The 11,778-nt window shown below is 32.2% G+C and overlaps 2 protein-coding genes across 3 annotated transcripts; one reads left to right on the top strand and one right to left on the bottom strand.

The window, feature by feature from the left end:
* LOC109345522 (tubulin beta chain-like) lies at positions 568-3,108 on the top strand. Of its 2 annotated transcripts, XM_019584575.1 has the most exons (4): positions 568-1,033; positions 1,502-1,771; positions 2,188-2,875; positions 2,911-3,108. In XM_019584575.1, exons 1-3 carry the CDS (start codon positions 640-642, stop codon positions 2,853-2,855), a joined length of 1,332 nt encoding a protein of 443 aa, XP_019440120.1. In that variant the 5' UTR covers positions 568-639; the 3' UTR covers positions 2,856-2,875; positions 2,911-3,108. The 2 variants fall into 2 exon arrangements, with proteins under 2 accessions (XP_019440120.1, XP_019440119.1); XM_019584574.1 differs by having other exon boundaries at positions 2,188-3,108.
* LOC109345520 (homeobox-leucine zipper protein HDG11-like) lies at positions 4,268-9,625 on the bottom strand. The gene is made up of 9 exons (XM_019584573.1): positions 9,446-9,625; positions 8,394-8,511; positions 7,382-7,822; positions 7,183-7,284; positions 6,876-7,082; positions 5,985-6,165; positions 5,427-5,686; positions 5,241-5,333; positions 4,268-4,757 (listed from the first exon to the last, which is right to left on the bottom strand). The coding sequence occupies exons 1-9, from the start codon at positions 9,568-9,570 to the stop codon at positions 4,383-4,385; spliced, it is 1,902 nt and encodes a 633-aa protein (XP_019440118.1). The 5' UTR covers positions 9,571-9,625; the 3' UTR covers positions 4,268-4,382.

The raw sequence follows: 11,778 nt of genomic DNA, 5'->3' as shown, positions 1-11,778 counted from the left end.
ATCTATACTTCTATACTATTAATAAAGGGAAAACACAAAATAACCACCCATCATGGTGTAATTTGTGTTTTCCTATTTTGCCCTCAATATCTTTTTATTTCTACCAAAAAACATATAATATTATTTTTTTATTTTATCCTTATTATCTTCTTATTTCAAAAGTGTATTTCAAAAATTGAATATTAGACAAATTGAATAAATTCAACCGTAAGTTTAGCGCAAAAATTATATTTGAATTTATAAAATATAAACTATACATTACAAACGTTAGAAAATCAGGTTGACAAGCACGATAGTGCATGTCAACACGCTAATAAATCTAAACAAAAAACCAATCAATTTTTAAGAAAGTACTACGCCACCAAAAATGAAATATTTAATATCTGAAAACAACACTTCCAGAAAATAATGAAATATTGTTACAGCTCAGCACACACTAATTCAAAACCACATAAAAGTTCCCCTTATGTTTCCAAAACTACCCCCACTCACCACCTTACAATTACACAAAACCCCTCACCCTTTAAATCCTCTCCACCATTCATTGAATTCAATTAATATCCCTTTCCCTTCATTCATTTCCCTTCATTTTCCCTCTCCTCTTTCTATTTTCTTTCCCTCGAAATTCCCCCGAGAAAAATGAGAGAAATCCTCCACATTCAAGGTGGCCAATGCGGAAACCAGATCGGCGCCAAATTCTGGGAAGTAATTTGCGACGAACACGGAATCGATCATACCGGAAAATACAACGGCGATTCAGAACTTCAATTGGAGCGAATCAATGTCTATTATAACGAAGCTAGCGGTGGAAGGTACGTTCCACGCGCCGTTCTCATGGATCTGGAACCAGGTACTATGGATTCCCTTAGATCCGGTCCGTTCGGGCAGATCTTCCGTCCTGATAACTTCGTTTTCGGGCAGTCCGGTGCTGGAAACAATTGGGCGAAGGGTCATTACACCGAAGGCGCGGAACTCATTGATTCTGTTCTTGATGTTGTTAGGAAGGAGGCTGAGAATTGCGATTGCTTGCAGGGTAAAATCGTAATTTCTTACTTTCGATTTTTAGGTTTTGATTTTAGTATGTTATTTGTATTTGATTGTTTTATGTTTTCAAATTTTGTTTTCAATTTGATATGGTTTTGTTCGTTAATGATTGTTTTCATTAACTTGTTACATGATATTACATGATCAAATTAGTTTCTAATAATGGAAATTAGTCCCCGAGTTTCTATTCAAATTGTTTGAAACACTGATTGCATTTTAATTATTGAAGCTCTGCATGATGTAACATTTGTCTGGATTTGTAAAAGATACACTGATAGTTGTATACAATGCCAATCATATTTTTTTTATCGGGAAATGTTAGTATCCAATCATATTGTTATTGGTCCTACAAATTGGATTTATTACAATTTTGCCAAGATATTCACGCCGAAATGGAAAAAAAAATTCTGTTAAAGCTAACTGGTTTGTGATTGATTTAAACTAAAATTAATAACAGGATTTCAAGTATGCCACTCTTTGGGGGGTGGTACTGGCTCTGGTATGGGAACACTTCTCATTTCGAAGATTCGGGAAGAGTATCCAGATCGTATGATGTTGACATTTTCTGTGTTTCCTTCCCCAAAGGTATCTGACACAGTTGTAGAGCCATACAATGCCACACTTTCTGTCCATCAGCTTGTTGAAAATGCTGATGAATGCATGGTCTTGGACAATGAAGCTCTATATGATATCTGCTTCCGTACTTTGAAGCTTGCTACACCAACATGTAAGTTTCTGATTTCTCTTTTGAATTTTAGTGCAGTCAGTGTGCAAATTATTATCATTATTATACCACTAATTTTTGTTTTCCTGCTGCTGATTTTGTTGTTGTTGTTCTTACTATTGGTGGCTATTCTACTGCGGTTGTTTGCTACAGATGAACAGTTAATGTTAAGAATCATCTTGTTTACCTTTCAATTCACGATTTAAACTAAGAGTGAATGTCATTATAGTGGTGGGACCTTGATTCAATTGGGTTTAGTTCTCGTGTCACACTCATAGTTTCTGGTGGTTATTGTTGTTGATCTTCTGCAATCATTTGGTTTTCAGTTGCTTTCTCTAAAGTCTAAATGGGTTTTATTATACTTCATTCTTGTTTTAGTTGGAAGTTCAATTTTTAATTTTTTACTTGTTTATTTACAGTTGGTGACCTTAACCACCTTATTTCTGCTACCATGAGTGGAGTTACTTGTTGTTTACGTTTCCCTGGACAACTGAACTCCGATCTTCGAAAGCTTGCTGTCAATCTCATCCCATTCCCACGTCTACATTTCTTTATGGTTGGGTTTGCACCCTTAACATCAAGAGGATCCCAGCAATACAGCGCTTTGACTGTGCCTGAATTGACTCAGCAGATGTGGGATGCTAAGAACATGATGTGTGCTGCAGATCCACGCCATGGTCGTTATTTGACTGCTTCAGCAATGTTCCGTGGTAAGATGAGCACCAAGGAGGTAGATGAGCAGATGATTAATGTTCAAAACAAGAACTCTTCTTACTTTGTTGAGTGGATACCTAACAATGTCAAGTCTAGCGTGTGTGATATCCCACCTAAGGGTCTTAAAATGGCATCCACTTTCATTGGTAATTCAACTTCAATTCAGGAGATGTTCAGGAGAGTGAGTGAACAGTTCACAGCTATGTTCAGGCGCAAGGCTTTCTTGCACTGGTACACAGGAGAAGGAATGGACGAAATGGAATTCACTGAAGCTGAGAGTAACATGAATGATTTGGTTGCCGAGTACCAGCAATATCAGGATGCTACTGCCGATGAGGAAGAGTACGAGGATGAAGAAGAGGAGGCAGCTTAAGCCATGTCTGTGATCTGTCATTATTGTTTCAAATGTCAACATAGTTGAATTTGAGTGAGTGGTAAATGTTTAAATTGTGGAGCAGTCAAAATAGATTTGACTCATTTATGTGTATACTTATGGATTGATTGTTCTTATTGTATAAACTGGCTTTTGTTGATTATGCTGCTGTTCTTCTGATGAAGTCTTGAATGTTTGTAATAGTTAAGTGATAAGTATACATAAAAATCAGCAGATATCATTTTTTTGCTTTCCCTTAACATATGGTGATTATAGTTAATTTTTTTTGGCATTACCAAGGGTATCCCAACCTTTTGGTAAGGAACTAATTCCTTTCGGGGCGTGTGACTGTCATTCCCAACAACTGTTGCTTTCATAAATTGAACTCTTGTCATTCTGGGGATATAGTAGGGTCTTCCATCACTAAACTAACACTTGTTGGTTGATTATAGCTAATCTGCTCTTTCATTTTGATTCTAAAGGTGAGTCTTATAATTTATGTAACAGAGAATGGACAAAGACAGTGAAAAAACCAAAATGATGAGATTCAGAACGAGACTAAGTATTGTGCTTACGGGTTTAAATTGAGACATCAGCAAGAACATGGAAACATTATAAATTGATTTTGAAATGCTTAAAGAATAAAATTTTCAATAAAAACAAAAACATGTATAAGGAAAGCGAATGATGAGTAAATAGTTAGTTCTTAGAATTTTACATTTTAATCTTTCGTCAATCCAAATCATTTACCATTCAACAAAGATTCAAACAAAGTAAAGAAGAAATGAGGATTTCCTTATATACTGGCCCCTCTAATATCCAATAAAAAAGGACATATTAATATATATATATATATATATAAAAAGGACAAAAAAAAACAATAAAAATTCCATTACATTTTATGAGGGAAATTTCACAATTATGTAGAAAATATATGAACTGTATAGAATATATGAACTCGTACATGGCAGGTATAAGTTCTTCATATGAGGAAAAAAAACAAAGTCGTGTATAAGAGGCACCTAACCAAAGATGTGCCGGAGAGGGCGCGTGCTACCATGAAGCCACCATAGGGCTATGCTAGTGATTTAAATTATGGACCATATCACCTGATGCGACCACAATATTACGGTTTATGGTGACCCCATAATTGTATTACATTGTAATTGCAGTGTGACTCCGAATTACAATGATGCAGTCATATCAGTTTGCATTTAGACTGTATCAGACTGCGTTATACCACATCAGATTCAAAAATATTTTTTTAATCACAAAGTAATTTATACGACAATCGCTGCAATTCGCATTACAACGGCCATAATAACCACAACCATTATCGCAGTCGCGACCACAACTGCAATTTAATAATAATATGTACCAAACAAGGAGAAAAATTAAATGGGGTGCAGCCAAAGTTGAGATTTATTTAACATAATTATGGGAGTACTATATAGAAATCCCCATTAGTACATCATATAACAAAGCACACCACCAATATCCATAAAGTTATATAGCAATAATAATAACTCACACCAAATCATAGAAATTCAAACCATCCTTAATCTTGAGCATAGTTGATATCACTAGTGCTTTTGCAGCATCCACTGAATCTGAATTTATAGCAGCTGATATCTCAATTTGCAAAGCTACAGTTACCAATGATCCTCTTGTTGCACCATGATTTCCACTGCTACTAGAAGCTTCTTGAACAGTAGATTCAGGTAATTCAGAAATAGTGATACCAGATGGTAGAACAAAAACCTTTGATGAATCATGGCCCCTTACAGTCATAGATAAATCATCCACATTAATTGGAGAATATACAATATATGATCCCAAAGGGGTCATAAATATTTCTTGAATTATCAATCCACGTTCTCTTGGCACAGCAGGTTTTGTTTCCTATATGAATTCATTAACATAAGATCAATTATGTTTGATTCATAAAATGTAAATAAACAAATTATAGTAGCTTTAATGGTTCACTAAATTAATGCAATTTATGTTTACAAACTTAGATATATATCATCATATCACATTGATAATGAATGTGAAAATTGATCTCTAGTTAAAATAAAATTCATAATACTTCAGCATATATGATATCTTAGTCTTTTTTTCATCTGGGTATAGTACTACTTTTTTATTGCAATCATTGTTCTTATTTAAAATCTTACCCTAATGCAATAAATCACTCCATTGCTTTGGTGAGAATGAAAATTTTGTTAGGGTTCCTAGCTCTATATTAATCAATATGTGTGTCATTTTAACAATAAAGTTAATTGAAAATGTTATTAAAGTAGAAAATAACAATATATTGTATAGCTTAGGTAATTTATATTAAAAGAGACATAGCTAAAACATTTTCTTGTAAATTATGAGTACCTGAAACACTGATATAAAGTTTGCAGAGTGAGGTCTGTTAGAAATTCGACAAAGCTCAAGAAGTGGATTATTTTCTGTTGAATGAAAATCCCACTGCAATAAAATAACAAGTAAATAAATGATTCTACAATGAAAATCATAAACTTAATATTACAAACAAGTAAAATATTGGTTTAGTTTGTGAACCTTAGCACGTTTTTCTGCACCTATGAAAAAGTTAACAACATCATTTGAAGGGTTTGGGACCCAAAAAGAGGTTGCTACAACCAAACTCTTTGCATTTTCATGGCCATGTTTTATGTTCTCTTTCACAGAAATCCAAATCCCTTCACTCATTATAATTTGTTGTGAACTTTTCTTTGACATGCTTAGCATTTCTGTGAAGTTTTTCATCATTCTGTGTGAAAGCTTAATGAGACTCTTCCTCCCTTCAGGTACACTGATTACTGAAGCAATGAATAAATTAAACATTAGGGATATTAACACATCGAAATTAGCCGAAAGATAAAGAATATAACGGTTTTAAATTGTGATTGTAACCACATAAAATTATAGAAAAACATGATTATATAGTTGTAATCACAATAAGATTATTTGTACTTATAAACATTCGGAAAACTGTAATATTGTGACGACAATTACAATTGCATGCCATGATTTAAAATACGAAGGAAACAAAATATATAAACAAATAGTTTATATTAGAAGGGTTTAGACTTTGGAGTTAAGATGGCAAAGATTAACCTGCACCAGAATCATCACAAGGTATGTAGTTAGGCACGAAGCTTGAAAGTCTGTGACACATTCTTGAAAGTTCAGAAAGCCATCTTTCTGCACCATATGCAATACCAGTGCTAACAACATCTTTGTACAGAGAGTGTGGTGAGATGTTCTCATCCACTTCCACATGTTCCACCCAAGTAACCTATAATAAAACATACAGTATCATAAGAAAAGCTTATTTTAGTTAGTTTTATAAATTATACATGCATCACAATTGAGTAAACTCAGTAAAGCATGCTTGGATAAGAAGAAAAGTAGAGATTTCTTTGTCATGTGAGCATGATTTATAGTATTATTTATTCTTGGACCATATCTTTGATTATACGGTAGGCCAAAATTCTATTTTAACAACGCACATTCAATAACGTACATATGTGTTCGAATATTGTTAAATGCTAGATGGAGTTTAAGGGTACGAAATTTGATTCTCCACTTTCTACAGGGTTTGTTAGAGCAAGGTCGATTTGCCACATTCTATAGTACTTTTGAAATGCTGTTGAATGTAATCGCTCACACTTTACAATACCTAAAGGTGTGGTTGAATGTCAATTTTAAGCGTTATTGTTTTACTAGTTTGACATAGTAATACTCATAGTTCATATTTAACCATATATAATACAATTTCACAAATAATCACCTATTACAATGTAACATCTCATAAGTGCATGATGAGTGGCAAACTGCATATTTATGTCTATAGATTAAGAAATCAATGACTGCAATTTTAGCAAGTTCATAATTTACTATATATGTACAAATATATATTATAATGATGGCAATCTTAATTTCTCATCAAATAAATAAATGATTATAACTATGCACTTTACAGAACCTGAATCCTTACATACTAACCTCAGTAAAAGCATTAGGCATTTCTCTAATAAGACATCCTGAGGGAAACCTCCAACATGAAGAAGGAATGGTTTTCTCATCTTCTAAGTAATCCAAAGACACATCTGTGATAACCCAAATACCATTTTCAATTTGTGCACAATAGCGAAGAAAGTAGAATTCCCTGGATGGTACTGAAGGTGAAAGAACATGCATATCCATGTACATCTGCATGAACAAAAAAGCACTTATTACCAAATCAAATGGAAGTATTTAATAGACCTAAGAAACTTAGTAAAAAGATGCAAGATTTGCACAAAACGTATACCAGTAATATAGCTCCACTTCGATTTTCGAATGAACCCTTCTCAATTACTTGGATTGTATGAGCTTTGGAAACAATTGTTGGAAAAAGATGAGTCCATGTTTCCTAGAAAGATGAAAACCATGCCATTGTGAGTATATACATTTTAATCAATGAAAGGCATAAATATTCAAGTTATAGTAATTAGTGTTGAAGTTCTAACCGAATTCATAATCATGTCAATTAATCTCCTAGTATTAATTCCCACTATTCCTGACCCTTTTGATGATTCTTCTCTTGCTTTGGAACTTTTGATCAAGGGAGAAACCCTAGGAAAGAAGCTTTCATAGCATATAGGATGAAGAATTAGTCTTCTATCATCAGTTGGAGACTTAATCCATAGGGGCTCATTGGTGCTTAAAAGCCTAACTAGTTCTTCCTTGGCAGCAATTACAGCACTTATCATTTGTGCTTTGGGCATTGTATTTTTATCAGAAGCAGGACCTGGATTAGGAGAAAGACTTTGTACTTCTGATGAGTTTGGAAAAATTGCTGGTGAGGGATCATGTGAACATCCTATTCTTAGGGTAAGGTCCAGTTGCAACTCGGATACTGACTCCGGTTTCTCGATGTACGTCTCAACGAGTTTATGAGCCTTCTTAATCTGTAATGCAAACCAAATCATGAATAAACATCAATGACATTAATGCAGAGAAATCATTGGATGGTAGTCCGGTATACATCATCACCGTTGAGTTCGAATAAATTTATAATTTTAAGTCATTAATATATCACCAACGATGAAAATATATGCCCTAAGTTATTAGTATGGAACCACCAATAATTTCTCATTACTATTGTCTTTTATCTGTAAAAGAAAACACTAGAATACTTGAACAAACATATGATATATTAACATGAAATGAAAAATGAAGAAATGAATCAAATTATAGTTAACTAGCCTCATCTTTCAGGCATGCATTTTCATGCTTAAGTTGTAGCAAAGAATGCTTGTGCTTTTGAAAAGCTTCATAGAGTGAAACCCCACAAGAAGGGCACTTTATACCCTTCAATTTTTCCCTTACTACGAAGTTCTCCATCTTTATCCTAAAATTCTCAGCATGAAGAGCATCATTCTGTTGTCGCTCCATTTCAGCCTTAAGATCATAACATATATGTAAAAATTATCAGTATCACTTAGCAAAGCATGCAAGTTCTAAAGAAAATAAAATCACCTTTTTCTGAGTCCTCTTATTCTGAAACCAAAACTTTACTTGTTTTGGTGTAAGCCCTAGATCCTGAGCTATTTGATATCTTTGGTTTTCATCTGGAGTAGGTTGCTGTTTGAACAATCTTTGTTTCCAAAATAGAAATCCCAATTAGGTTAGAGTAATGCATACATGAGTTGAATAACAAGTTCACCAAAATATGTGTATCCCAAATGAATTTGAAATGGATTTAAAATGAACACAACTATTAGATTATGTTCATGCAGATGAGTTTCAGTGTTGTGGTATAATTTAACTTCTAACTTCTCAATTCTCCTAAGTTCTTCTATGAAGATAATGTCTAGTTCTTTAGTGCTAAATTTATCTATTTTTGAAATGAAATCTAAGTGATAGATATAAACAAAAGAAGTATTAGTATATACACATTTATTTGGAAAGCAAAAGAAAATTTATTGAAGTATAAAGATAGGTTGAAAACAAGTCAAAACAAAAATCAACAAAGTGTTGATCTAATAATGTAAGGCTCCAGTAGATTCCTAGAAAAACTAAAAGTTTAAGAGTTTGATTCCTAAGTGTGACACTTGTTGGGAGGGGTAACCGCACACTCTAAACGAACAAATTAATTCCTTACTCATAGATGATTGAATACACTTGGTAGTACCCAAAAAAAGTCAAACATGAAAACGAAAATTTGAAACTTTTTTTTTATTTTGCACCCAAAAATCACTAAGGGGATTAACAACCATCAAGTAACCATTAATTAGTGATCTTTCATTGAAAGATCAAGTGAATAACAGTTGATAAACAAACATGTGTCATCTAAGAGAACAAATTAAAGATAAAGTGAAAAACTAAGAAATTGTGCATAACTAAATATTCCAAACATATCAAAATGAACATGATCAAACACATAAAAACATTATCTATAGCTGAATCATTTTTCATCCTTAATTTCATATCCTAACCCCTTAAGTAAGGTGAATATACTACCTCAAAACATATAAAATGAAAAATATTCATAAAATCTAAAAGAACTTTGATAAAAATGATAATCTTACTCTTCAAGTTTAGCTATTTGGTCATGATTGTGACGCACGTAATTAGAGCCCTTAGCTTTCTTTCTCTCAGGAGAGTTTTCTCCTCCTTCTTCTTCAACACTACGAATTCTAGAAGAAGAAGCCATTTCAAAAGATTATAGCTTTTTTTTCCTTCACTCTTTTTCTTTGTATGAAAGTTATGAACTCTCAAGGCAATTTATATAATCATTTTAACCCTTGAAAACAACTCATATTTAACTAGCACATAGGTTTTGGATAAGTATTCACTTGCCCCACCACAATAATAAGGCCAAATACATATAATATGATAACGTATGCATGCTTTTAATTTAAAGTCCTTACATTTAAATCAAATTTAATTACAATGCAAAAGTGGACAAATAATTTACATCGAAGTTGGAGCAATATTCAAGTGGGGTTGTTTCTGTTTCACTACGGTTTCATTTGTGGTTACACATGGAATGAAAGAAGGGAATTGAGGAAGAAAAATATAACTCTTCTTGGGATGAAGAGATTTGGTTTATCACTATCATGACCATGGTTTATATTTACCAGTGTGGTTGTGGGGCATTGTTAAGCAACCACATATATGAGAAATGTTTATGGAAAAATGAAGCTTTTCAATTTTTTAATAAACATTAATTTCTTCTTTTTAATTTCTTTGTTTTTTTGGGTGCATTGCACATCAATTTTTATTGATAAAGGAAAGTTACAAATAAAGGAAAGTTGCATAGAAAGTATAGGGAAAGAAAGGGAAGGCTCGCTCAACGAGCCGAAACTATTGAGCGAGAGTGACCCACTCTGGCGAGAAAAAGTAAAAGTTAGTGCCTAAATTCCATTGAGCGAAAGAAACTACCTCAACGATAAAACCCTGAGCAAAAAATATTCATCGCTTAGCGAAATGAATTGTCGTTGAGCAAGCTAAACAACCTTGCTGAAGGAGGACATTCTAGAAACAACAAAAGTTGAAAATGCCAAAAATAAATTCGAAAATCATCGAATAATATATGTTTTATGTTTTAATCGCAATAAAAGTGAATAAATAAATTTAAAACTTAATTAAATAACTACGGTTTTGTTACAAAATAACCTAACAAATGACAAAAAAAAAACTCAAATAACAACAAAAATATTTAAAAACAATTTGAAAGCACCTCGTTCTTTTTCCTCCCAAGAGGATATCGCTTTGACTTTTTCTTAAAATTAAATTGATTAATTTGGCCGATTCAACCAACCAAGTAACTAATTTTATACGTAAAATAGTTGAGTCATTGATTCATACTGATTATGATTCATGATCGATCGAATGAGAGACTCAGATCAATTAGATATTCATTCCAAATTAGATTAGTCATGAAAAAACTATCCTTTACCAAATAAATGAGTAACCATTAGTTTCAGCATTAGTCTACTTATATGGTGCTAACAAATATTCCCTCGATAAAATTTTGAAAACACGAAACAAATAAGAGAGACATGTTTCTAATCTTTTTCTAACAAATCATCATATTATCAAATCAATAATTTAATGAACCTTTAATGATTACCCAATCATATCATGGCATTTCCAAGTTTTTTTATTCTTTATCAAAAAATTAATTCTCATCTTTATGGATTCAGAGGGTATTAGTACTAATTTATTGCAAAGAAATAAGGCATATTTACTTTTGATAAGTGTATTAAATAGAAAATGGCATTGTTCAGGTAAGTGAAAATAAATAAAAAATTCTTCAAAATTGATGTTTTAGAATATTCAGAAACACTAGACACATTTTTCAATTACAAGTTCATTATTTTGTATTTCATTAACAACGCACTTCAGACACATGTGAGTACAAATCATGTGAGAAGAGAAATGGTATGACAAATCAATTATACCAATAATGCAATTATATCAATTAAAATTGGTCATATATAATTGATTTTTGTTAAATCTTACCGGTTATGTCGATCCATTTTTATATAAAATTACAATTATTTTATGAGAGTGACTTAATTTTTATTAAAATATTGCTGTGAATAGTTTATATTTAATTTTATAATGTGATTAATTGAACATTAATTTTGTATTAAAAGTTTTAAGATTTCCTTTATAAAAGTTTGAAAATTTATTTAAATGGTATTTAAGACAAAACTTTTCATTGAAGACTGAAATTTGTTAAATTGCTAATAAAATGAGGACATTAAAAATAGTAGTAAATAAAATTGCTGCTAATACATGTATCATCTTGATCATACTAAAAAATATTATATATCAATACAAATTATGAATAGTAATGAGGATCCAAATTATTGGTTAATATCCACAATGAGTCGGGATGTGTGATTTTGGA

This window comes from Lupinus angustifolius, chromosome LG04 (assembly GCF_001865875.1).
Source record: "Lupinus angustifolius cultivar Tanjil chromosome LG04, LupAngTanjil_v1.0, whole genome shotgun sequence".
Taxonomy (NCBI): Eukaryota; Viridiplantae; Streptophyta; class Magnoliopsida; order Fabales; family Fabaceae; genus Lupinus; species Lupinus angustifolius.
This window is presented reverse-complemented; position numbering and strand designations above follow the sequence as displayed.

Coding starts and splice junctions, on each gene's coding strand:
- LOC109345522 (XM_019584575.1), top strand. CDS start 640: ATGAGAGAAATCCTCCACATTCAAGGTGGCCAATGCGGAAACCAGATC. Junction 1,034..1,501: donor GAATTGCGATTGCTTGCAGG/GTAAAATCGTAA, acceptor AATTAATAACAG/GATTTCAAGTATGCCACTCT. Junction 1,772..2,187: donor GAAGCTTGCTACACCAACAT/GTAAGTTTCTGA, acceptor GTTTATTTACAG/TTGGTGACCTTAACCACCTT.
- LOC109345520 (XM_019584573.1), bottom strand. CDS start 9,570: ATGGCTTCTTCTTCTAGAATTCGTAGTGTTGAAGAAGAAGGAGGAGAA. Junction 7,285..7,381: donor TTGACATGATTATGAATTCG/GTTAGAACTTCA, acceptor TCATCTTTCTAG/GAAACATGGACTCATCTTTT. Junction 7,083..7,182: donor GAAGTGGAGCTATATTACTG/GTATACGTTTTG, acceptor TTGTTCATGCAG/ATGTACATGGATATGCATGT.